The sequence below is a fragment of the Mixophyes fleayi genome, chromosome 1 (genome assembly GCF_038048845.1).
Source record: "Mixophyes fleayi isolate aMixFle1 chromosome 1, aMixFle1.hap1, whole genome shotgun sequence".
Lineage (NCBI taxonomy): Eukaryota > Metazoa > Chordata > Amphibia > Anura > Limnodynastidae > Mixophyes > Mixophyes fleayi.
Window position 1 is genome coordinate 289,441,460 of NC_134402.1, and position 26,295 is coordinate 289,467,754.

Genomic DNA, 26,295 nt, shown 5'->3' on the forward strand with positions numbered 1-26,295 from the left:
CGGCCCATTCCACCAGATCGGTAGGGGCGTCGTGGGCAGCGAGAAATGGGGCTTCTGCAGACCAGCTTTGTAGGGGAGCCACCTGGCCCTCTGTCCACACCTTTACAAAATTTTACCAGTTTAATGTTTTTGCATCCGCGGATGCAAGTTTCGCTCGTAGTGCTTTAAGAGCGGGGCTTTCAGAGTAGGCTTTTTAATTAACTGAACAAGAGGGGGCAGGGGGATTGTAGAGGGGAGGGGTCTGTCGGCAGTACTAAAAGTTAACTAGTTAGGTGCCAACTCCCCAAGCTCCCTCCACAACCCATGGTAAGCAGTCTCCCCCAGACGGAATCAGAGAAACGGATTTAACGTAAGTACATAAATCCTCTTTTTCCTTACATGCAAAATAATGAACTTATTTGCACCACTTGCATTGTAACATGGTTTGTTCAGGAGCAAATTTACTCACTTATTTGCTTTGCTCTCCTTAATGAAACGGGCCCAAAGTCTTATAAAACATTTTGCACATGGGCTCACTGCACCAGACTGTGCACAGATAGGATTCATTAGATTCCAGCCAGCTCTACTGGAAAGCTTCACTGCTAGGCAATGAGTTGCAGCAGCCCAAAACACCATCGGACCCCCTTCTCTTCCATTAACCCCTGTAGTTAGGGTTCATGCAAACACTGCATGGGTCTGTGGTGCTCCCAGTCCTACCATCACCCATTCAAAGTACTTGAGCAGGGAAAGCAGCTTAACGCTGCAAAGACCCAGTAGATCCACAATGGACCACAAGGGCTAGAGGTGACCTGCCAGAACACTAACGCTCCCGTCCGGGCAATGGGATCCATTGTGGCAGTATAATGCTGCCAGATGGTTCCCAGTTCCTACTGGGAATTCTTTCTTCAACTTTTAATCATTACAACATTTTGCATATTGGGGACATTTCATTTAATAATTAAACTTAAAGTGCAAAACTAAAACATGTCCTGCAACACATGCATGGTGAGGGGAAAGGGACGACCTAGCCACAGTTGTGTGTGGGCAGAGGTCCCACAGTCTGAAACAACATTGTGGGCCAATGATAACGTTCTCCTTCACCAAGAAGTGGTCCTGTAATGTAGATGTAGATATATAGATGTATGTAATAGGTGTAAACCACTAAAGTCATCTGAAGGTGGTATATATGAATTGTTTATATAAAATACCTATCTGAAGCTAAAAATAAAGGTGACAAACCGCTATTTTTAAGACTAGAAAATAGAAAATGTTGTACATATTTGTAAATTGCATGTATAGGTAATATTTTTTCTCTGACTTCCCATTTTTGTTTGTTTCGTAGTATGAAGCAATGATATTATGTGTCAAACTGCTAAGTATGTCCATTCTATTGCAAGAAGACAAAGGAAAACCTAAATTGATAAATGTGGCTATAACTGATTTGAGCACAGTATTAAAACAGCGTCCTGGAGCACAAGCAATTAGGTAAGCCGAGAAATGAGCTTTATCTGCATGCTGACAATTTTTACTTACTTTTACTTCCCACTTCAATTTTACTATCTAAATTGAATGATTATTGTTAATTGTTACCAGGTCTCAGGAGCTGTTCATTGTAATAGTAAGTGCAGACTTTGCATGAACTTGTGACTGAGTATACCATCATAGATCTCATTTTCCCTTACAGATTGGAAGCTCATATTGGCACATTTGAGATAACAGGCATAGCACAAGACAAGGCTACTCCCTGCTTGTTGTCTTCTCGAAATGTTGTGATGGAAAATAACATTTCGTTGTTGAACCTCATGTTTGAAACAAATCCACTGGATGAGAGGGCAGACCAAAGACTTATTGTGGATTCCCAGCCCCTTGAAATAATATATGATGCTGTAAGTGCCATCAAAATTATTATTATTATTATTATTATTATTATTATTATTACATAACTTATGTGAACTGACTGATTTTCCTATTATGTGCAGTTTAGCTTTTTACTTTTTAATCATTGCGGTAAAGTGATTGTTTGTGATTGCAAACATGTAAACAAAGGGGCGGCACTGTGGCACAATGGTTAGCATTGCAGCATCACAGCACTGTTGGCAAGGTTTAAATTCCAACCAGTGCCCTATCTGTGTGCAGTTTGTATGTTGCCCCTGTGTTTGCGTGGGTTTGCTCCAGGTGCTTTGATTTCCTCCCGCACTGCAAAGACATACTGGTAAGATTTTATACTCATGTCAAATCCTTTTCTCTTAGTCCATTGGGGGACAACGGACATTGGGGTAATGAGTGCAGCCAGGAGTGAGGGCACTTTAAATTTCAACATTTAGTTGTGGCTCCTCCCCTTGCCCCTCCATACCTTGCTCCTGTGTGAGCAGAATGCCGGTCATGCTGAAGGCTTGTCAGAGAACCTAGAAGCTGGGCTCCTGGACAACCAAGCCTGTCTTCCCCTCTGCAATCTTCCCCTAGGAGCAAAAATTTACCCTCTGGGGTATTGACTTCTAGATTTTCTTGCAGGAACTCCCTTGAAAAACAAAAGGAACACCTGGACGTTCTCGTTCTTGGAGCAGTATTCCTTCCCCCTCCGGCCTGGCTAGCTCAGGCTTAAATTATACACCCTACAGATAAAGGAAATGATTCTAGAGCAAACTTAGACTCCACATCAGCTTTTCAAGATTTGAGCCGGAGAGTGCGATGAGCCGAGATTACTGAAGTTGTTATCCTAGCTCCAATTAGTCTGGCATCTAGAGTCGCATCCCCCTACGTAGCTTCTTGAATCTGTTCCACTAAAGGCAACCATTCAGACCACGGTTTACCAGTTTTCAGCCCTTCTGAAAGCTGTTCCGGGCTGTGCATAAGACATCTGCATCTGACTGTCCCAGAGGTAATTTAACATGGCATTTACAACATATGAAGATCTTTACAGATGCCATTTTCACAGCCTTTGCTCTGGAAGAACTCCCCTTGTGAGACACAGCAGAAAGGCAGAGAATCTAGAATACAAAACAGAACACAATCAAACAAAAGAGAGTGAACCTTTTAACAGACCAAAGTCAGGTAAACCTGAGTTAACCCATAAACCACCCCCAACTATTACTTACGACACCAGTGGTATAGAAGGGGAGAGCAAGGCTTGAAATAGTCTGCTGCTTTTGGCATGCTTCATTTGGAGGGCCTACGATTCACCTAATGAAGGAATAATCCTCCCCCAGGCCCAGCACCAAGATGGCTGCCATCAAGTAGGGCAACCCCTTCAAACCAAATTCGTGTCTAGCGGGGGCTAGACTGAAATATAAAAAATCAAAATCATATAAAAATTAAAATCACACAGTCCCCAAACCTGAAGCCTCGCCGAGACTTTAATTAAAATCTCCCTACCAGCACTTTGCTGGGAGAGAGTTCACTTACCTTGAGTCGCTCTGCGTTGCGCGGTAGCACAGTGACTACCTCTTGCAATCAGTGCATGGGACGCTTGGTCACTACCTACATACAAACATAGAATTTGATGGCAGATAAGAACAGTTTGGTCCATCTAGTCTGCCCATTTTTTTTTTATCAACCTATGGTAATCTCAAACCCTATTTGGTCCTTTTATCTTTGTAAGGTTATCCTTATGTCTATCCCAAGCTTTTTTAAATTGCTCTACTGTGTTAGCCTCTACCCCCTCTGATGGGAGGCTATTCCACTTATCCACTACCCTTTCTGTGAAATAGATTTTCTTCAAATGTCCACTGAACCTACTTCCCTCCAGTTTCAGTGCATGTCCTCATGTTCTAATATTTCTCTTCCTTTGAAGAATGTTTCCCTCCTGTATCTTGTTAAAACCCTTGATATATTTGAAAGTTTCTATCATGTCCCCCCTTTCCCTTCTCTGCTCCAAACTATACATATTAAGATCTTTTTAGTCTTTCTGGGTAAGTTTTGTGCTGTAGGCCATGCGCCATTTTAGTTGCCCTTCTTTGTACAGTCTCTAGTGTATTTTTATTTCCTTCTGGAGATATGGCCTTCAGAACTGAACACAGTATTTTAGATGAGGCCGTACCAATGACCTATACAGTTGCATTATTACTTCTTTCTTTCTGCTACGCATTCCTCTCCCTATGCAACCAAACATCTGACTGTCTTTCCTCGTTGCTTTGTTACATTGCTTACCTGCCTGAAATAGTGACTCCTAGATCCCTTTCCTCTTCAGTAGTTTCCATTATAGTGCCATTAATACTATATTTAGACTTTGCATTTTTCGGAATTAAACTGTAGTTGCCACTCTTCACCATTCTTTTACTCTACATAGATCATCAATCATTTGTTTTACACCTCCTGGTGTGTCTATCCTGTTGCATATCTTTGTGTCATCTGCAAAAAGGCATACTTTCCCTTCAATACCATTTGCAATGTCACCAATAAAGATATTAAAAATGACTAGCCCAAGTGCGACCAGTTCCCCTGCAGTGACCAGTTTCCCTGGAACAATTGAACGATGGCTGCGGGGAAGCGCCATCAGAAGCACTACTCTGCACGTTCCGCTTCCTGCTCCAGCATCTCACAACCGTCTTTGATGCACTATGAGCTGCCGCCAGAATCTCACTCTGTATATCATTTATAGCGAAGGAAAAATGCGGCTATAGCAGCTCCTAAATGGGCCCCACTGAAAGGCACTTTGAAAAAAACTGATGGCTGCTCCAGTAGGTGTGGGTATTGAGGGGGAAGGCAAGGAGCTACAGTTAAATGTTGATATTTAAAGTGCCCTCGCTCTTAGCTGCACTTAATACTCCAATGTTTGGGTTCACCCAATCGGGTGCAAGAGAAAACAAATTAACCATAATGTGTGGGTGTCCATTTAGTAGGGAATAAAGATTGTAAGCTCCACTGGGGCATGGACTGATTAGAATGATTAGATATTATCTGTAAAGTGCTGCGTAATATATGAGCTCTATATAAATAATATAAAAACTTACTAATTGTGGTTGTGTTTTTTTCATATGCTAGATAACCATCAACAGCTTAGTTGACTTTTTCCGTCCTCCACAAGATGTCCATCTTGAACAGCTCACCTCTGCCACTTTGACAAAATTGGAGGAGTTTCGGGACAAAACAGCAACAGGTAAGCTACATTTTATTATATGTATTTTTTATAAAGTGTGTTCTGTCTTCTTTTATAGTTGTCTTTATCTTATACACATAATATCTGAGAAATGTGCTTTTTGTAGCCACTATAAGTGCACCCCACATTCTGATTTTGGTACTTAACCCTGTAGAAATGCACTGTGACTTTTTTCATACATATGTGTATGAGTAAACAATCATCATAACTTTCTCACAGAAATATCTGCATAGGATATCCCAGGATCAAATAAGGTAGAGAGGACCTTGCCTGTGAGAGTTTACATCTGTGCTGCACAGCTGCAGCATCACTGATCCTCCCGTCCAGGTCACTGTGGTGTTCCTATCAGAGAAGGCTAAATGGTGGCCATGCTTTGCCTGGCAGCCTGTGCTTGCCAATGATTGGGTTACTTTGTTATACAAAGATCAGATGAACTCTTTGTTTAGCCAGTGATGCAGAGGAAGAGCTTATGAAAGCATAAATTTCCAGGGGACATCACCTGAATACTACCTCTTTGAATATTCACATCAGTTGGGTGCTGCATTTATGACATGGACTGGGAAGTTGCAAGGAAGCTGGGACAACACCGACATCTGAGCAGTTAGTGTATCTACGGGATCCTCTGTCTGCCACAGCCCGTCAGGAAATATTGTTCAGATCATCTTCGGACATGTAGGCCAAAGGCATCATAAAAAGAGATTATATCCTGGTCCTCTTGGGGCCTCCACCCAGGCATTTTTCTCCACATTCCTTCTGAGAGATGGGACAAGGAGTTTGGCCCTTTTGTCTCTATTGTTGTAAGGAGTGATTTTCCCAGCCTAGAAAGAGCAAGAGGGTTTTGGTTATTACTCAAAAATAATTTAGTACAAAAATTGGACTTTACCTTTTGGTCAATATTGATGGTAAAATCCCTAAAGCACCCACATACGATCAAGTCTCTAAGATCTGTCATCCGTGACACGGAGCAAGACAAATTTTTCATCTCCATGGATAGAAAAGATGCATTTCTCCAAATCCCTATATGGGAGGGGCACCACTGCCACATCAGTCTTCTCCAATGGCAGCAGCAGATTTCAGTCTGGCTACAGCACCAAGAGAATTCACTGAAATTTGACAGTCACTGTGTTACGACTCACAGTAATTGATATAACTTTGCAGAACAGGAGACAGAGGTCTTCACCTTTAGCAGCCGCCTTTCCCATAGAGCTTTTTATGTTCACATGCACTTGGATGCCCCCCAGGTCTTAAGCTCTTGCGTAGTGTAAGCTTATGTGCAATACCGGAGCTGGAAAAAGGAGGCGGTAGCAAAAATAGAGTGGGTGGTCAAAGCAGGCCGAGGTCAGGGGTCCGTAGCAAGCAGAGTAACAGGAACAGGCCAAAGGGTCAGGGCTGGCAGTGAGCAGGGGTAATTAAATAAAAAAGCCAGAGATCAGGGCAACAAGAGTTCAAGCGGAGTCGAAAAACAAAGCCAAGGGTCACAACAGAGAATAAGATCAAAGGTATCAGAGTGTCCACAGGAACAAAAGCTGGTCCGCAAAATGTGTAGCACACAGAATGCCTTAATCGGCAGGGAGGCTAAGCCCTCACTGCCTTAAATACACAAAGCAACCAATCAGAGGACAGGAGGGGCCAGCATCATAATAAGCCCCAGGGGCTGCTTCACTAATTGTTGGAGCACTCCATAACTAGCCTAGGAGGCTGTGGACAGAAGGGATCAAGTGCGTGACATGCAGCAAAGGAGGAAGACGAGCCACCGTCGTGGCTCGTCACACACTGTAGCCCTTCTAATGTCTAAAAGGGTAAAGTCGATTTCTGCATCACTCATCCTGACATTTTTTCAGATAAGAGATGCTGTAATCCCATGGCTGAGTGATAAAGTGTAGTCCAACCTCATCCCAGCACATCACATGATATATTGGGGTCTCCTCTTGGACACCAGAGTCTTTTCTCCCACATCCTAGTGGGGGACACCAGGGACTTTGTGGTATAGTGGAGTGAGATAAGTGTGTGCCACTTTAAGAAGTTGTTAGCTAGCTCCTCCCCCTCCATATTTCCCCTAATAGTTTAGTTTAAGTGCCTAATCATGTGGATGTGGGGCTGTATAGTCTGTAGTGTATAGTCTATACAGTCACAGTTGTTAGGTTGTTTTTGTTTTGTTCGCTCATTCTTGCAGCCGGCTGCTGCCTTTTGGGGGCAGCAGGCTGTCTTAGTGGAGCTGTGGACAACAGTGCGCTGCTTGGAGCAGGGGATCGGAGGTGCCTCCGCTGCCGCCTCCCTGCACCAATCATTGGAACCTTGGGGAGCCGGTCACAGTTATTGCAGACTGTGCCCGGTATCCATTTGCTGTTCAACATTGCGCAATACAGAGGCTTTGCAGAATGTAAGTGAACCTCTTCCTAGCACAGTGCTAGGAGATGGGTGGGAGTATATGTTGCAGTGGGCCCCCTGGGTCGCTGTCTCTTACTAGAGGCAGCCATTAGCATCCTTAGGGGGCTGGATCTGGTGGGACTTACAGTGATAGTGTAAGTCCCTACTTAAGCACTGTATTGGTGGAGGGGATTGTCCTACAGGATGGCTGCCAGTCCAGTGCTGGGTCCTGGTGGGAGGTACTCCTTACCTCTCTCTGCACTTCCTTCCTGGTGGTTTGTCACTCTTCGTGTGCAGAGACAAGAATAGGCAGCCATTTTAGAGCTGCAGCTTCTCCCTTGTAACTGTCCCTTCTCTGATCAGTTAATGGGTTGTGGGGTGGTTGTTTCCAGATTTGCTCCATACACTGTTGGGGCTCTTTGGGGGGTATTCAATTGTTCGGCTTGACGGCCGAAAAACTCGCGCTCTAAAACTATTACCATTAATACGGTAATTACTCGCTGAATTTCAGCTCGCAGCTCAGGGAGCTGCGAGCTGAAATTCAGCGAGTAATTACCGTATGAACGTTTTTTAAGCGCAATTTTACCGTATTAACGGTAATAGTTTTAGAGCGCAAGTTTTTCGGCTGTCAAGCCGAACAATTGAATACCCCCTTTGGCTGTATAGAAGGCTCATTTTCTGTGTTTTGATTGTGTGCAGCTTGTATTTTTTGTTTTTTTTTACTGTAATTTTTCACTATGTTTTATTTTCTGTGTTTTGTCCCATCTGTGTGTAATATGTCAGATAGGGGGAGATCCTTGAGTCTGGGGGACTTCTATGATGTTCATCTGTGCCGTCTGTAACTCCAAGTTGCTAATGCTTTGTGCGCAGCCTGCAAGTTTATGGATTGCATGCCATATGCTCCAGGGGGTTCTGGTTCTGACTTGGCATAACTCTCTGGGCACGATCACTGGCCAATACTGTGGCTGAGCTTGCCCTGTTGGTGCGGTCTTAGTCTGTGGGCGTTCCTTCCCCAAATCTCCTTGCCTCTGTAGCGAGTGGGGTGGATTCTATTCCTGGTTTGCTAAGCCATGGATCCAGCTGGACCTGTGGTTGCAGGTTCTGTAGAACCAGACTGGGTACTTAGTCTTGCAACCTTGGTACGTAGTCTTGCAACCTCGCCCTCCTCCTTCCAAGAAGGAGGGCGAATTAGTGGTTGATTCTGATTTGGATAATTCTTCTGTTATGGAAGAAGTTCCTGCTGACTGTCGGGGTGTAGAGGAGTTGATCCAGGCCATGCATCAGGTACTGGAGCTTCCTGAGGTGGCAATCCCTGAGACTGCGGAGCCATATCTTTGCAAGGTGGACAAAGAATTATTTGTCTTTTCGATCTGCTTCCCAATAAGAAGATTTGTTAGGTGAGCCTTGGCCTTTACTGGATTGTAAGTTCCAGGTGTCCTGTTGGCTGCAGTCTTGCTATCCCTTTCCTCCTGAAGTTCTCGCAAAACAGGAGGCGCCTCTACAAGTAGAAGTTCCAGTGGCGAGGCTGGCTAGGGTAACTACCACACCTCTTTCCAATGCAGCCACTAAAGGACATTGCAGACCGTAAGGTTGAGGTAATCCTTAAGTCCATTTCTTGGCGGCGGGGACCTTTTTGCGTCCTACTTTGGTGTCTCTGTGAGTCAAAAAAGCAGTAGAATTCTTGTCAGAGCAGCTGTCTGAGGGTTAGTTGGCCAGGAGACCGTTTTCTGAACTGCTTGCTTTGTTGGAACAGATTTAGAGATCGATGTATTTTTTTGGAAGAGGCATCCCTGGTCTCGGGACTCATTTGGATGCTTATCTTTGCGTCTAATAAAGCTCTAAATACTCCCCTTTTCTGGGGTGTTTTGTTTGGCCCTCAGCTTGACACTATTGTTAGCAAAGCAACAAGAGGAAAAAGTACTTTTCTTCCTGTCATTGCTCCCAAACCAAGGATGTCCAGGTTCCATAAATTTCAGTCTTCATGTATGTCTCAGGGTCGGTATTCCACGGGTAGTCCTCCAGAGGTCAGTCGCCTGCCCCCAGGGGGGTGGTCTGCCGCACGGATGTCAGACATGGTCGGCTTGGTGTCCGGCAGACAAGCAGTCGGCGTGGTGGGCATTCTGCCCCTCTGCTGTCCCCTGTGGTGGGAGCCCATCGTCTTTTATTTAGAAATCAGTGGTTTCAGTCTACCACGAACACCAGGGTATGGGGAGTTAAGGACCTTGGGGTTACTTGATTGATCTACTCCGTTTTCCTCCCAAGATGTTTTTTTGCAGGGTGCTACCCACATGTCCACGAAAGCAACTGGAATTCTTCTGGAGCAGTTATTCAGGGTCAGGAATCACAAAAAGGTTTGGGGTTTTATTCCAACCTTTTTCTTGTTCTAAAACCCAACTACTCGTTTAGAGGCGATTCTGATTCAACCTAAGAAATATAATTCTTATTTTCCCTTAAAGCCACAGGACCAATTTTAACTTATGCTTAGCTCTTCAAGAAAAAAAGCACACAAGATATAGCTTTATTTAAAATGTGTTGTATTATTAATTAACATTCTAATTGTAAAACATATGTATATTATAAAACAGTGTAAAAGTGAAACAGTATTTTACACAAACTCAACAGATTTTGTTTACTCTTTTATAGGTGGTATAGCATGGATTTCCGTACAATACATTACATTCATGGCTTATTTTATAAATATACAAGTCATTGTAAGTGTGTAAGGGCGTGTGTGTGTCAGCTTTACCTATTGTTGTAGATGTGCGACTGTATTTGTGTGTGTGTGTGTGTGTGTGTGTGTGTGTGTGTGTGGAGGGGCAGGGGGTGCGGACACAAAAGCAAGACTCAATTTTAAAACCCACTTTTTCATCCATTTCCCAACATCTTATTTGGAAACTTCTAGCATCATAGCACCGGAGCCATTTTGCCCAATCATGCTAACAAAACTTTATACTGAACAATCCTATCATTTGCTATATATCTAAGTGCTTATCTCAGCCACACTCTTCAACAAACAGCATAGCAGGCTTTCCAATTCCATCTAAATCATAATCTCAGTAATATAACAAACCGTATACCAACTACACGTTTTCTTCACTTTCCCAAAACAACCATTCTATCTAACAAACAAACTATGCACTACCATTTCCCTGCACTTACTATACATTAAACAAATAATAACCATACTCTTCCATTACACAGCACTTGCAATTTCCATTAGCCTTTTCCAAGAACTGAAATAGCTCACAATATTAAAATGGCCGACTTCATAAAATGCTTTGCTACAAGCTCGTGTTGGCCACATGTGCTTGTAATGGCCTAATTGACTACCCAGTTCTTAAAACTCTAGTAATATACATGTAAGTCCACCAAAAAGATCTATTTTACACAAAATAGATCTATTTAGAGAGAGCTAGCAAGGCATATCACACAAAAGACATCTATTTCAAATATCTCTTGCAACGGACACAAATGCTACCATTTAAACCAACAATCCATCCCAAATATCACAGAAACTCCAGGCATTGTACAGCATTACAGTAGTTAACACATTGTCAGCCATCTTAACCACTGTGCTTGTAATGGCCTAATTTACTGCCAATGCAACTTTCATAGCAACAATAGCAGGGCCCAGTTCTTATTAAACTAATCCACCCCAAATATAACAATATCGCATACAAATCAGACTAAACTCAAACGGAACTATTCCATTCAAACATAACAAGCACACAAGCTTTTTCCCTTAACTCAAACAGCTCACATACAGTGTATCCACAACAATTCCATTCACATTTACCATCTGTATACAGATTCAACCACCTTTCATTCAATCCATTCAAAACGCCATTATAACATTTTTCCTGCCTTTTCCTGCTAACCAGGGCCTTCACATGCCCTATACAGACCACCATTCCATTAAACTTAGTTTCCAGCAGCTGGGAGCTGTCTCTGCAAGTCCTATCCAGGTCAAAGTAGGGAAGGAGGAGGAAGCTGGGTGAGGAAGTTTACTCATAAGTGGGTGGAGTTAACCTTTCCACAGGAAGTGTTCACAGCATGTAGCCTGCCTCAATAGCAAAAACCTGTTATGTTTTTTTTTCTAATTACATTGGGGGAGGAGAGCTTTGTGCCTAGTCACCTTCTAATTCAATTATGGTTGAATCTGCTATATATTATAAAATGAAATATAAAATAATAGATTATTTATATACTCTTCAGCAGTCCCTTACATGGACTATCTTCTTCTGAAGGCAGAGTCCCTGGCCATACTCCTGTCTCATATCCAGGTAGTGACCCAGACTGTAGAGTCCCACGGTTAGATTCTGAACTTCAACACACTGGCACACCTGAACTCTGGTTCCAGCAAATGGAACGGAGAGGTACCATAACCCCGGCAGATGCACCCTGGTGTCCACGGGACCAGGGTAACTTGAAGGTTTGTTCTTTATCACACAGGTGTGGTAAACATTATTTGAAGCATTTGTGGGGGGCAGGGGATCATGACCACACCCCATATTCTATATAAAAAATGCACCTAGATGTGCAAGGTTTGTCCTATTAAAAGTACACTATATGGACAAAAGTATTTGGCCACACCTGTTAATTATCGAATTGAGGTGTTTCAATCAGACCCGTTGCCGAAGGTGTATAAATCAAACACCTAGCCATGCAGTCTCATTTGCAAACATTTGTGATACCAAACGGGTCGTTCTGAAGAGCTAAGTGACTTCAAACATGGTACTGTGATAGGATGCCACCTTTGCCACGAAGTGGAATACCATGTAAAATTAGAGTGGGTTCAAGGACTGCTAAGGCACATTGGTGCGTAAAAGTCGCCAACACTCTGCTGATTCCATAATGTAGTCGCAAAAACTGTGCAGAGGGAGCTTAATTGAATGGGTTTCCATGACTGACCAGCTGCAATCAAGCCTCACATCATCAAGACCACTGCCAAGTGTTGGATGGAGTGGTGTAAATCACACTGACACTGGACTGTAGAGCAGTGGAAACGTGTTCTGTGGAGTAACGAATCACGCTTACTTGTTTGGCAGTCAGATGGGTGAGTCTGGGTTTGGCGGACGCCGGGAGAACATTACCTGCCTGACTGCATTATGCCAACTGAAATTTGGTCGAGGAGGGATAAGGGTATGGGACTGTTCTTCAGGGTTTGGGCTAGGCCCCTTGTCTCCAGTGAAATTCAGTGTTAATGCTTCAGCATACTAGGTCATTTTGGACAATGCTATGCTTCCAACTTTGTGGCAACAGTGTGGAAAAGGCCCTTTTCTATTCCAACATGACTGTGCCCCAGTGCACAAAGCAAGGATTACAAAGACATGGTTTGATGAGTTCGAACTTGAGTCCAGAATCCAGAGTGTTTCCTGTGCAGACCTCCTTTGCCGAGGAAGCAGAGAGATGTCTCCCAAACGTGTTAAGTTGCATCTCTCCTTTTTTAAAGTATTTGGCCTTCCAAGACCTCATGCTGCTCTCTCAGTAAGAACTGGACAAGTTCTTGACTGGCTCTGTACGGGCCAGTCAAGAACTTGACTGGCCCGTACAGAGCCCTGATCTCAGCCAAATTGAACACCTTTGGGATGAACTGGAACGGAGCTTGTGTGTCAGGTGTCCAACATCAGTGCCTGATCTCATAAATACTCTGCAGAATGAATGGGCGCAAATTCACACAGAAACACTCCAACATCTTGTGGAAAACCTTTCAATAAGAGTGGAAGCTGTTATCGCTGCAAAAGGGGGACCAACTCCATATTAAAGTGTATGTATTTGAACACAATGTCATTACAGTCCCTGTTGGTGTAATGGTCAAGTGTCCTAATACTTTTGTCCATATAGTGTATATGCCAAGGTTCAATTGCTGCAACTTCCAAAGCAGAAAGAAAGTCTTTATGCATGGGGATGAATGCCATGAAAGCTTTGTAGCCATCTGATAAATCAGGTCTGTATAAATCTCAGGAGCCAAGTAGTCAATACCTCTTTAAAAAAATAAAAAAAACAAAAAACCCTACTGGTGCCATACTTTTGAAAGGTACAATGGATGGATTTTTTCCGTGACTCCTTGAAATAAGCCTGTCACCTAAACACACAATGTATATTTCTCTCTTTCATGGGGGACATTGGGATATAGAGGTGTGCATGCAGTAGCTTGGGCACTTTAAATCTCCCTCCAGAAGTTCATGCTCTTACCTCTCTAATTCTCCAAAGGCTGGTGGGACTTTAGTTTTGTCAAAATGTCCGGACGCTGTTTTCAATGGCTGCTATCAGCAGCCACTGTTTTTTAAATATTGCCCTTATTTTTAAACTAAACCTGGCACCACGGACATCAGCACAGTCGAGATAGATGGGGAATGTCTAGAGTGGTTTGAGGTGGTACCAAGGTTGATACTTAGTCGCTGTAATCCCCAGCTTCGGAAAAGTGAGTGTAGGATCCCAGTGTTCTCTCCAGGAAATTTTGTCAGCCAGGTGGGTTTAAGAAGTAGCCGGGTAGGGGTAGTGTATTACTTTGCAATAATATTGAAAAATGTTGGAGGATATTGCCCACACCCGCAGGACTGGTCTAACACACACTGATAGCTGTAGTGCTTACATAGTGCCTGTTAAAACAGGAGAAACAATGGTATATTCTGTTGTAATAGGACTCTGTTGGGCTCCAAAAGCCGAGTGGCAGTGTTCTCCCCAGCACCCGGGAATAGGTGCTGGGGAGAACACTGGTTCCTCAATGCCAGTGTGTTGGATGCCCAGGACTTGGCAGAGGGGGCCATCCTTATGAACGACAGCCATCTCTTGATGCTGATGGTGGGTGGGGGGGGGGGAGGGGTACTTTCCATATCCAGCACCTCCAAATTGGCAGGCTTTTCTCATTGAAGCAGAGTCTGTCAAATTTAGTGACAGTAGCAGCTCCTTGTCCTCCATTTCTACCATCTCCAGCTGCATGGAAGTAGAGCGTAAGCAGTGGTTGTTTTTGGCTTGGGTTTTTTTCTCTGTCTGATCTGGACTTTGTGTCTGCTTTGCATTTTCACATCCTTCTTGTGATTGTTTAATGCAGTTGTCTATCTTACCTCACCTTTCTGTCATGTATAGTAAAGGGAGTATGTCCATTACTAAGTCTGCAGGGGGAACAGTGACAAATGTTTTGCCTTTTCCAGATGCCCCATCTTGAGTGTATGCCCTATGCACAGTATATGAGGCAGGGTGTCAGCAGTCTGTGCCTCCACCCCACCTGCCAACTGATATGGCAGAGCCAGCCTGGGCCTAGTCTTTGTGTCAAGGTGGATGAAATCTGATCCTGAGGTTCACTTGTGCCCTGGCAAGGACTCGCAACAGGAAGCAGGGAGAATAGGGTTTAGTGCGAGCTGGTCCGGCAGCCACTAAATCTTCAGGACAGCAGGCCATTGGAAATCCCTGACAATTTGCTGTTTAAGAGAAAGAAGAAACAAACTTGTTTCCTTCCTCTTATTTTGTGTGGAGTGCACCATTTCAGATTGTAATTTTTTTCAGGTCTCCCACGGGTTGCAATCCCGTTATCCTTGCGAGGATATGGTGAAAAGTGAATCTCTGCTGAAGATAGATGCTCCCATAGCTCACCTATCAAAGACCACCTCCATTCCAAATCCTATTTTTGCTAACTTAAGGGATGCCACAAATAGGAAAATGGAGACTTGGGTCAACAAGTCAAATGTGAGCTGGTCAGACCAATTTGCAGATCTGATCAGGTCTTTGAGGACCTAAGTCCATAGGAAGCATGATGTCCCTTGGACAGGTAACCTCCTGGTCCTCTTTGACACTTATAGGAGAGCGGTTACCCGACATCTAAATAGACCGTTGTTAGTTTGATTACATTGGTAATCTACCATGCAGGACAACCTTGCGTTGCGGTAACCTCTTAAATTTGCTTGCTTCCCTCTTTTGTATCTTATTTAGATATCTCAACCTGCAAAATGTTTTTGCATGTCGGAGCAATGTGAGATGTATTCAGCAGGATTGCCCCAATGTGACCTGCTCCTCCTATCAGAAAATGCTAAGTTTGGCTTCCCCATATATGCAGCTTTCTTGATCTACTAATTCATGTGCTTCCATTTAAAAATTGGTGCATTTTGTGCTCAAATGGAAAGAAGTGTGATGTAATAAAGTAATTTGTGCTGCAGACCTGCTTTTTGCAGCTTTGCAAATTACCTTCAACAGACTATTGATTTTTCACTATTATTTATTGAATTATTTATTATGATTTACTTGCATTGTGGCACAATTCAAGTAAACGGTGCTTTCCAGAGAATATCGAATCGCTCACATCAGCCCTGCCCCATTGGAGCTTACAGTCGAAGTTTCTTACCATACAAACACGTGCATTAGGATCCATATTTTTTTGTCAGAAGCGACATTAGCCTACCAGTATGTCTTTTTGTATTTTCTGTGTTCAAACTATTTAATTGTAAAGTCTGTATATATTCTTATGGATTACATCAGCTATTTCACATGGAGTTTTATAATATGTCTTATTTATTTTAAATCCTAGGACTACTGTATGTTATAGAGACACAGAAGGTTCTCGATTTAAAAATTAACCTCATGGCTTCATACATCCTTGTTCCCCAAAATGGTTTTTATGACACAACCTCAAACTTGCTTATTTTGGATTTAGGTAGTTTGAAGGTAAGTGTTTACAGCTTAATATGATTCATCAGTAATATCAATATGATTTTCAGTTGCACTATGCATAAATTAAAAAATCAATGATGTCCCTTTGTCACCATGTTCGTCTTTTCTCTCTGTTAATTGATTCATCTTTCAATGTAATACCTCACAATGAGAAGAGATGAAAATGCAATATGCTACTCGACTTAGATGCTGAGCACAGCATTAATCAACACGAGTATGCTTTTTTACTGGTCATGTACTAGGTGAAAAAGGGTCAGCTGCATTTTTTTTTCTTTTTGGTTGCATGCATAGGGCCTATTTTAATGCTTGATGTAAATCCATTTTTGTGACTTAAATATATACACCTCTGCGCTGTCCATGCACACATATTTAGATTTAGACACTGTTACAACGGAATGACTTCCTTTTTGCCCATTAAAAGTAGTGAACGCTTTTGTTCATAAAAAGTGTCAATATAGCGGAAATATTAGCTTTATACTTTATTGATTATTGTAAAATTGAATGAAATGTATTTGCCACTAATGCAGTACTTTCTAACGAGGTTTTGTTCTTTTATCCTTGAGATGACCAGCAAAAGTCGTTCCAACCTCCCTCAGCTGAAAGTAGGGCAGAACAGCATTGAAGATATTATGTCAAGAGCTTATGAGAGCTTTGATGTACAACTTTGCTGCATGCAGCTAATGTACAGCAAAAATTGTGAGTAATTTGCTTTTGTTTAAAAGGATTTCAACTGAACGGATGCATATTTAATTAAATATTGCTGAATACCACCTAACTTAGCCTGCATTGTACTTTCTTTGCTATTATGTTTCATACACATTATTTTGTTTAGATGAGAATTGGAAAGAAGCTCGGAAACAGAAGCATTCTGCTCTGCATATTCTAGAGCCAATGGATCTCAGGGTGGATTTCAGCCGAGCCATGGTAGTGACTGATGCTAGGATGCCCAAGTAAGGTTACTTTCTTTAGGTCTGTGAAATAATATCACCACTATTACATAGAGGCTGTTGTGAGCACTAATAATAGACATGTGGCCAGTTTTATAGTACACTGTTTTGTTATGTTTTTGCCTCTTTTGTTTTATTTTGTTCTGTCTGTTTTCAATGTTTTGACTAGCTGGGTTCAACACAGAACAGCTGCTGGAGAATGGATTCAGTGATTAGTTTTTATCTGGAGCTCACAGATTTTAGCAGATATAGGTATTGTGCCGGAATAGAGCTGAAACTTTAGAAACCGTAATGTTTATTGCTCAAACACACAAATTAAGCTTAATGATGATGCACACACATGCAGAAAGAGTTTACATGTGGCTTTGCCTACTTTTTTTATACATGTTTTACACATATTTTGGCAAGGGCTAATCCAGGCAATTAGCATGTTCTCCTGAGTAGATTGATCCAAAGTACTGTATTCAGACATGACATAGGTTAAAAGCCCAAAAACAAAAGTACTGTTTGGTATGCTACCCTATAAATTCTTGTTGTGGGAGTAAGGGGTTAAAGGGCAGGGTTTGGAACATTTCTGCATGGGTTTGTGGCAATATGGAACCTTTGTGAACTATTGCATCAGTGCGTGAAACCAATGTAAAATGCTATGCAAAATAGGTTGGCAGTGATCACATTGATAAACACTAGCATTAGATCACTAATAATAGCGAGATAGAGAGGTGCAGGAGAGACATGGATAATATGTCTCCTGCCCTAACTCAGGCTGCAGCCTCAAGGAGGAGATTTGCCAATATTCAATGGCAGCATCAATGGTCAAGAAATACAGTGCTAAAAAAATGGATGCCGTGGAACTAAATTTGCCATTAATACAGTACTTTCTAAAGAGGTTTTGTTCTTTTATTAAAATGGTTCCAGGGACAGCATGATAAAATATGTTGTGTACTCACGAACTTGGCAGGCCGTTTGTGTAAGCCTTGGCAAAATACAGTAACTTATGACAAGATATAGATAAGCATTTGAAATGCTCAGTTTTATTTAATTGTATTTGTTTTTCAGCATAACATGGATTGTAGTGGTAGCTTATTGCACAAGATGGACAACTGGTACCTGTATACAGCTGTCAGTTGCAGCTGTATGAATGAAAAAGCGTTATAGTGCTCTGTTTGGACAATATATAGAAGTGTTCTGAAAAACTTGTAGGAACGATAGAATGCGGATACAAATTAGTGACAAGGGTTTAATAATGTACTGTTTTAAAATATTTTTGTTCCTTTTGCTTTTGTTTTCTTAGATTTAAGCTGTTTGGCGAGCTGCCTATACTTTCTGTCCAGATATCTGATCAGAAGTTTAGAGGTATACTGGAACTAATTGACAGCATCCCTAAACCAGAGTCTCCTCCTGCACCATCTGCTTCTCCACAAAAAATTCAAGTTAGTATGCTTTGTATTTGGGTGTCCATGTAATTGTGTACATCCTTTTGTTTCAGTAATTGTTTTTTCTATATACACATCCTGAGGTATACTGATCTCTGGACTGGAGTTAAAGAGTACTTACAGCTTATGTGTACATATGTTATATATATTTCTTTTTCTTCCTACATGGGGGACCCTGCTTGTTTAGGGTATTGAGGCTGGTCCGAGAGCTGTGCACTTAAGTTTACTGCACAGTTTTAAAAGCTGCTCCCCTCTATATGTCCTTTCCACTGGACCTTCACTTTAAATTAAGTTCCCTAGATTTATGATTCAGCTGCACACAGCTGCTTATGGCTAGTTTAATTTATTAATTTTACTTTCTCTTTTGCTGATATACCACATCCACTGTCACCCTGACTGAGAGATATGACTACAGCGGGCAGAGGAGAGTCAGGACCGGCGCTTCAGCTCTTGACCTTTCCTGTTTTCAATTGGGAGGGCTACTTCGAGAGAGAACCTGATCACTGCAATTGAAAGCATTGTCTTCGGAATCCGGTGCAGCTAGTGCTGACTAGCGTCTGTACTTTACTATTGGCCAAGGTCCGGAGCCTTTCTGGGATGTATACCTCATGCTCTTCCTCTCCCTACACAGAAGATGGGTGATGTATGTTAGTGGACAGCCCTGGCTCCTAGTCACGCAAGAGGTCAGTGTCTGGATGGGACTTGTCAAGTGGAGACTGCTACAGCAGTGTTTCCCACTGTGGCCATCTCTGGATTGGAGCTAGGGGAGGTGCATATCCCCAACTCTTGGAACCTCCTCCTTGGTGGGTATTTCTCAAAGAGGAAAACCCGCCAGCATTGTCAACCAGCTATTCAGCTTACACTTTACGTAGGCTACTTTCCTGCATTCCCTTTCAGAATATCTCAATAGGGGTCATCCCTTCACCCTTTGGGATAGGACTGAGGTAACTATCAATGCCAGCCTACAGGGCTTGGGCCTTCGTCTGCAGGGGCACTGGTCCCAAGAGGATGCAAAGCTTTGCATAATTGCCTTAGAATTCAGAGCTGAATCAAGGTGCAAGACAATACGGATTCAGGCACACACTGCTACAGCTGTGGCATACTTAAATCTTCGAGGTACCAAGCGTTCCTTAGCAATGAATGAGACCATCAGAATTAAATATTGGTTGCAACAATATGGTCTAGCAATTTCAGCAGTATTCATCCCATGGGTATCAGTGTCCCCCTTAAATGGAAATGAGAGATATTTGTACTTAAGTTAAATACATTTCTCTGATTCCTTTTGGGAATTAGTTGTAGAGGGATGTGTGAGAATTTTTTTTTTTTTTTTAAAAGCAAAGATTTCCTCATTTTGTACATTCCGAGGAGAAAAACAAGCCATAGGAACAAATGATCCACGTTGATGTTGTCTTATATCTGCTGATAGATTGTAAAATAAGTTTTCTTCCCTTTTTTATCTCTATACTTTTATCACCAGACACTAATTTCTTGACTCAACTTTTTCAGCTGTTTTGAGGATTCATTTGTAATAAGTAATATTAATTCCAGTGAGCATTTAGTAAATACTGCTGTCCATTTACATCTAAATATAAGCTCTTAAAATACTCTGGTATACCACAATCACTCAATACCTCAAATCTCCAAATAGAATCTGCTTTTTCATTTTCATCCAGTGCTGCTTCTAAAACATCGCCTGTACTTGTATTGAAAAAGGGTACCTAGCCACACAGTCCAAGGCTGATTAGATGGTTGGTGTCTCTATGGTGAAGTGGTCCACAAAAAACAGCGTTTTCCCAGAGTCCACTAGTCCTGCACTGTAAGGGCTTGGTTATTTAACAGGATTGGGATCTCTGAATTTCCAGATGAATTGGCAGATTTGCTACCCCAGTGGTCATAGTGTCATGAACAGGGTCCATTAGACCCCTGCCTAATTTATTAAGTGAGTAAACAAATCCCACAATTTTAAAATAAAGTTTTAGTTGAATAAATGATTCCACAAAAACCTTAACTCACCTCCTTGTTACATATAAGATAAAATATTTTTTTGTTTGAATCCATTTTTGTTCAAATGGAAAAATACAACCTTGGCACTAAGAGGTTTCCAACATGTATCACTTTATCGCTGTAAAGATTGGAACAAAACTTTTCTAATGATTCTGCCAAAGCATTTAGAGAGACCCCATAGACCAGTGATGGGCAAACTATGGCCCGCGGGCCAGATCCGGCCCATTAGAGGTTCTATCCGGCCCGCCAATATTTAAAAAAATTTCATTAAAATATGCATAAAATTATTAGGGCCGGCCCTGTGTGTCGGAACCTTCATTTTTATGCCTTCCCAGCTATTTCCTCCATTACACTTCATCCTCCTTCCTAAAAGGACACTTCATATGTCAATCACTAAAACACCTGGCCGCCCCCTAATGGCTGAAAGTCATGTGAGAAGAGATGGGCTGGGCCATATACTAAGGCAGATTTCGATTGGCTGCTGTGTTGTCAGTTAGTGGCTCACCAGAAAGACGGATCTGCAACAACCTGCTGAAATAAGTGCTGTGTCTGTACGATCACTGCACTTATAGAGGTAACACTGCAATATATATAACACCCTCCCGTCCCATTCAAAAAATTTGTATTATATATTTCCATATTTGAGTTTTTTAATAAATTATATTGACCTGCCTAAAGTTTTTCTTTTTTATTTGGTCCGCTCCTGAAAAAGTTTGCCCATCACTGCCATAGACCATTATTTTGCTAATCTTAGAAATTCATTTTATTATTCCATACACTTTTTTGTGTGTAAAATTCAATGTTTAAATTCATATCATGTCACACAACATTTTAATTAATGTCCGTGGTTGATCACACCAACATCTTTATCTACCTTTACAGATCCAAAATTCTCCCCCTTTGAACACACCTCAACTGGTTGCAAGACATTCTCGTTTAGTGGACCTCCAGTCAATCATAGAGTCTGGTAATATTATGTTTTATTATTATGATGTTTACTATTACAGGTCTCTTGTCTCTCCCTGGTCATTCACTCTATATTTGGCATTCATTTTCTCAGCATGGACAGTAATATACATATATACCATTTTCTTTATGCAAAGAGCATTCCTTTTCAACTGCTTCGTAAGTACTATATAAATATGTGGGAGCTTCTCTAGTCCCCTTTCCTCTGTACCAGTTGGATACATTCTAACCCTCAGTTTTTGTTAAGTGCTTGGTGGAGCTTGTGCAGTTTCTTTTTTTTGAATAAACATTTTATTGGTTTTTACAAGTGAAAAACAGAGGGAGGAAAACAGACATATTGTGTAAGTCAAAACAAAAATTAGTTTTCAGACAACATAGATACCATATAGCTAAAGATATTTGGTATCAAGATTAAGTGTAGAGAAAGAGAAAGGGGAGAGTAAGGAGGGAGAGGAAGGGAGGGGGGGTCACTAGCCAAGAGAGTGAGAGAAGGAGAATAAAAAAGCTGAAGACCAGAACATGATAGAGAGAAATAGGATAAGGCCAAATGTTTTAGAATGGGGCGAAAACCCGTTATACTCAGTCCAGGGACTCCAGACACTGTTGAATTGGACAAGGGTATGATGCAGAATGCTGGTAATATATTCCATGTGATAAACCTGCCATATGCGAGTAATCACAGAAGCTTGTGCAATCATAATGGCTGCTTATGACAACTTCTGCCATATTATATTTTATAGTGCTTTCATTCATTTCCCGCCTCTCCTATAGTACTACCCATTAATGGTATCCCTCAGCTGTCACTGGAGATGCTGGAACGGGTTGTGGAGGTGCTACGATCAGCTCCTCCTGCCTTCTTCCAGGCTCACTGGAAGGGATCACCTCCGGGAAAATAGGACAGGCTAGTTGCACGGGGGGTCATGTAAGTGGCTCCCTACTCTCCTAGGAAGCTGGAAGGCTAGAGGTCAGCCCTCATGAGGTCAGTCCTCTGCTCCCCGGGGAAGCGATACATAGAGATAGAGATGACTGGATTTTGAGATAGTATGATGGGTCGGATGCCCACCTGGGAATTCCTGTAGTGGGAGTCCATCTGGCACCAGTGGTTCTGTGCCACAGTAGCCTGGGGGAGAGGCATCATCACCTGGAGATACATAATAGAGCTCTAGGCATCTCCTCCCAGGCGCTTCTTCACCATGCGTCTTCCAAGGAACCATGGCAAAGAGTGTAGCCATTCAGTCTCTCACGTCGTCAGGGTTTACCTTTTTGGGGGAAAAAAAGGGGCTTGAGTTTTTAACTCAAATCTCTTGCTAGTACAGTAGCTGTGCATTGCCTTCCGATCCATTCTGAATCCAAAATCTTTAAATGTGCAGTTGAGGGTGAACAGTTTGAAGATAGAGTTTTCTACAGTTTAAAATGGGACAAATAAATGATGTCCATGGATGTAGGATGTGTTCCTGAATATTCCAATTAGGAAGGTCAGATTTGCTGTTTACTTTAACCATTCTCTGTTTCGGACCCTGCCATTTGACCTGACAACAGTGCCGAGGGTGTTCGCCATGATCATGGCGGTAATGACAGTCGCTCTCAGATCCAGAGGAGTGACAGTCATTCCGTACCTCAACCATCTGCTGATCAAGGAGAGTTCCCTGGCCTTTCTTCAGTCCCAGTCACATGTTTAAGAGATGAACCGAGTGTTAGAATCGCATGGTTGGATTATCAACTTCAAAAAGTCTAACCTGAGCCCTTCCCAAAGGATGATCTTCCTGGGCCTCCTGTTCGACACCCAATAGCAACAGATGGTGTCCACCTTTCATTCATGAGTGTTCCTGCTCAGGTTAATCTCTGTGGAACAAGTCCCACCAGATCTTAAACAGCTTTCTATCTGTTGCTGGAGGTATGAGCTTTGCTCATGCCTCCCTGAGTGGCATCCTCAACAATGGTCACCTGTATTCCATCAGGGCCTTGACATTGGTAGCAAAATATGCCAATCTGAGTCTGGGGGGCAGTGGTGCTCCAGCATTGGTTTCAGGGGGTTTGAACACTTGAATGTGTTGGAACGAAGGGTGGTTTTCAACTCTCTATGCCCAGGGCAACATTTTATGCATGGAAGGGTCATAAAACTTTAATACAACAACGTCACTGTGGTGGCGCACACAAATTCCCAGAGTGTCACTAGTGCCTTAGCTATGATGGAGATGGTCAAACTGCATATTCTGGCCTTTTTGATGGTTTTAATTTCAGGCGAAAAGAACTAGGAGGCTGACTTTCTCAGCAAACATCCTAGAGGATGGTCTCTTCACCCAAAGATTATTCAGAAGTGGGTGGTAAGGTGGGGTCAACCAGACATCAACCTAATTATATCTCTGTTAAAACACAAGATGGTGCGCTTCTGCTCCAGGACAAATGATCCAAAGCCATGTATGGTGGATGCCATATCTATTCTGTGGGCCTTCAGTTTAATACCTGTTCCCACTGTTAGCCTGCGGGACGAAGGGTGTTCCGATTCTCGTTGCACCAGCCTAATACAGTAGGTCCTGGTACACCGATGTCTTCAGCACGACAGAGGGTCCTGCATTGTGCCTTCCTCTTCAGCCAGAGCTTTTTAGGGCATGGTCTCTCCCTCGGCTGGCTTTAAAGGCTTAAGGTTGATATGGTGGTGCAGACAATGATTAAGGCTCGCAAACATGTGTCAGCCAGATATTACTACAAAACCAGAGAAAAATAAGCCCGCGCTCGGTATATCCCACATTATATATGGTACCAGCTGCTTGGGAATAAGCACGCGCTCGGTATATCCAATATTGTATGTGGTACCAGCTGCGTGGCAATATAAATGCCCATATATGTGGGATATACCAGGCGCGGGCTTATACCTCATGTTTTCATTTTGATAAACACACAGATATGCAGATATTACTACAAAGTCTGAAAGATCAACATCTCCTGGTTTGAACTGAAGGCTTTTCCTCCATCCTAACCAGTTCAGGCAGAACTGATTAATGTGATTTTTGCCAGACTGGATGGGGGAATAAATACTTCTGATACTTCTTTTAGATGAAAGGTGCTGCACACAGTCCTTTCTGATCTTTCCCTCCATTAGGGAGAGATTTGGAATGTCCCCGCAGTCTGCAGTGTCCACCATGGATGCAAGAGAAAATATTTTTTTTGTGCTTACATTAAATCCTTTTCTCTGAAGCCAATGGGGGGCACTGGCTTCAGAGTATAGGATTTTTCTTTTGGTTTTGTTCCGTTCTGGTATTTGTTCTTTCACTGTTATCCTTGTTATTATTCTGTTTTTCATAGAGGAATATTGTTTTATCTTCCACTTATTCTGTATCCCTGTTTCTGTCCTTTGGTACTTTGTTAGACAAATACACTGGGTTAGAAAGTAGCCAATGGGGTATAACGCTAAGTTTGAAAGTGCCAAGGCTCCAGCGACCACTTTTTATAACCCCCATTCTCCAGTGTCCCCTATTGGATTCAGAGAAAAAGAATTTAAGGTAAGTACAAAAAAACTTTTTTCTCTATCCTTCTTTGGGTGATCTGGCACCTTAAGAACTTCAATTATCTAAGCTTTAGCTCCTCGCTCTCCATACTCACTTCCTGCTAGCCTCTCTTTAGTTTAAGTGCCCAGCGATCAGGTTGTGTTTGGCTGCACTGCAGCCCTATTCAGTGTATTTTCAGTTCATTTCTTTAATTTTCGTTTCATTTCAATCGGAGGCTTCTGTTACGTTACAGCCGCCATAGCTGTCATTTACTGCTGCTATCTGTACTCACTGCGCACAGCACGGACGGATGTGTTGGGTACAAATTGCAGTGTGTCCCCTTAGCAGGCTGACTCTTTGAGTTAATTATAAAAATATAATAAAATAAGATATGCTTAGGGGACTGGGTCAGCCAAGCCTCACTAAGATAGTGAGGCCTATTAGGCACTGGAGTGGTTGAGGGGGTTGTCTTGCTTGACGCTTGTGTTTTTCTCTGTTTCACTTTCTCGTTGGTGGTCTCTCACTCCTTTGTGTGCAGACATCATAATAGGCAGCCAGCTTACAGCTCCAGCTTCTCCCTTTTCTCTCCTGTGTCCTGTAAGGTAACAGGTTGAGGGTGGAAGTTTCCAGGTTTTTGTCATTTAGACTGTGGGGCTGTTAGGCACCTTTCGGTACTTGATTGTGTGCTGCTTGTCTTATATTCTGTGTTTTTCACTGTATAACAAGCAATGGAAGGAAAGAGCACTTTTCTTCCTGTCAATGTTCCAAACAAAAGAATGCCCAGGTTCCTTTCCTTTCGAACTTCAAGCAGGTCTCAAAGTCAATATTCCTTGGGTTAGTACTCCAGAGGTCAGCCGTCCGTCCCCAGGGGTTGTCTGTAGCGTGGGTGTCATGCCTGGTCTGCTCTGCATCCAGCAGGTAAGTCGGCAGACAAGCAGTTAGTGTTATGCCCTACAGTCATAAGTTGTGGGAGCCTGTCTTCTCCTATTCCAGAATCAGTGGTTTCGGTCTGCCACAGATGCCTGGGTACGGGGAGATATGGACCAGGGGTACATCCTCAATCTCCTCGGTCATTCTTCCAGGTGGTTCTTTATCACAGGCCTTCCTGCATGTCCACAGAAGCAGCTGGCTCTGCGAGAGGCCATCCACTTCCCGATTTCATCCGGAGTATAGTTATTCCGGTTTTGGAATCATAAAAAGATTTGGAATTTTATTGCAAACTTTTTGTTGTTCCAAAACCCGATGGCTCATTCAGACCGATTCTGAATCTGAAATCTTTGAACACCCAGGTCAGGGTTCCCAGATTAAAGATTAAGTCATAAAAACAACATTAAGGTGTAGACTAGTACTAAAAT

At 42.5% G+C, this 26,295-nt stretch overlaps 1 protein-coding gene across 3 annotated transcripts in view; it reads left to right on the plus strand.

Moving 5' to 3' along the window:
• The window catches only part of VPS13A (vacuolar protein sorting 13 homolog A), a 243,599-nt gene that overhangs the window by 43,710 nt on the left and 173,594 nt on the right, over positions 1-26,295 (plus strand). For all 3 annotated transcript variants that reach the window (XM_075211020.1, XM_075211019.1, XM_075211021.1), the window contains 8 exons: positions 1,322-1,464; positions 1,664-1,865; positions 4,960-5,074; positions 15,963-16,099; positions 16,669-16,801; positions 16,938-17,055; positions 18,344-18,482; positions 21,372-21,456. In XM_075211020.1, the coding sequence (XP_075067121.1) occupies positions 1,322-1,464; positions 1,664-1,865; positions 4,960-5,074; positions 15,963-16,099; positions 16,669-16,801; positions 16,938-17,055; positions 18,344-18,482; positions 21,372-21,456 (1,072 nt within the window). The remainder of the gene's footprint in view (positions 1-1,321; positions 1,465-1,663; positions 1,866-4,959; positions 5,075-15,962; positions 16,100-16,668; positions 16,802-16,937; positions 17,056-18,343; positions 18,483-21,371; positions 21,457-26,295) is intronic.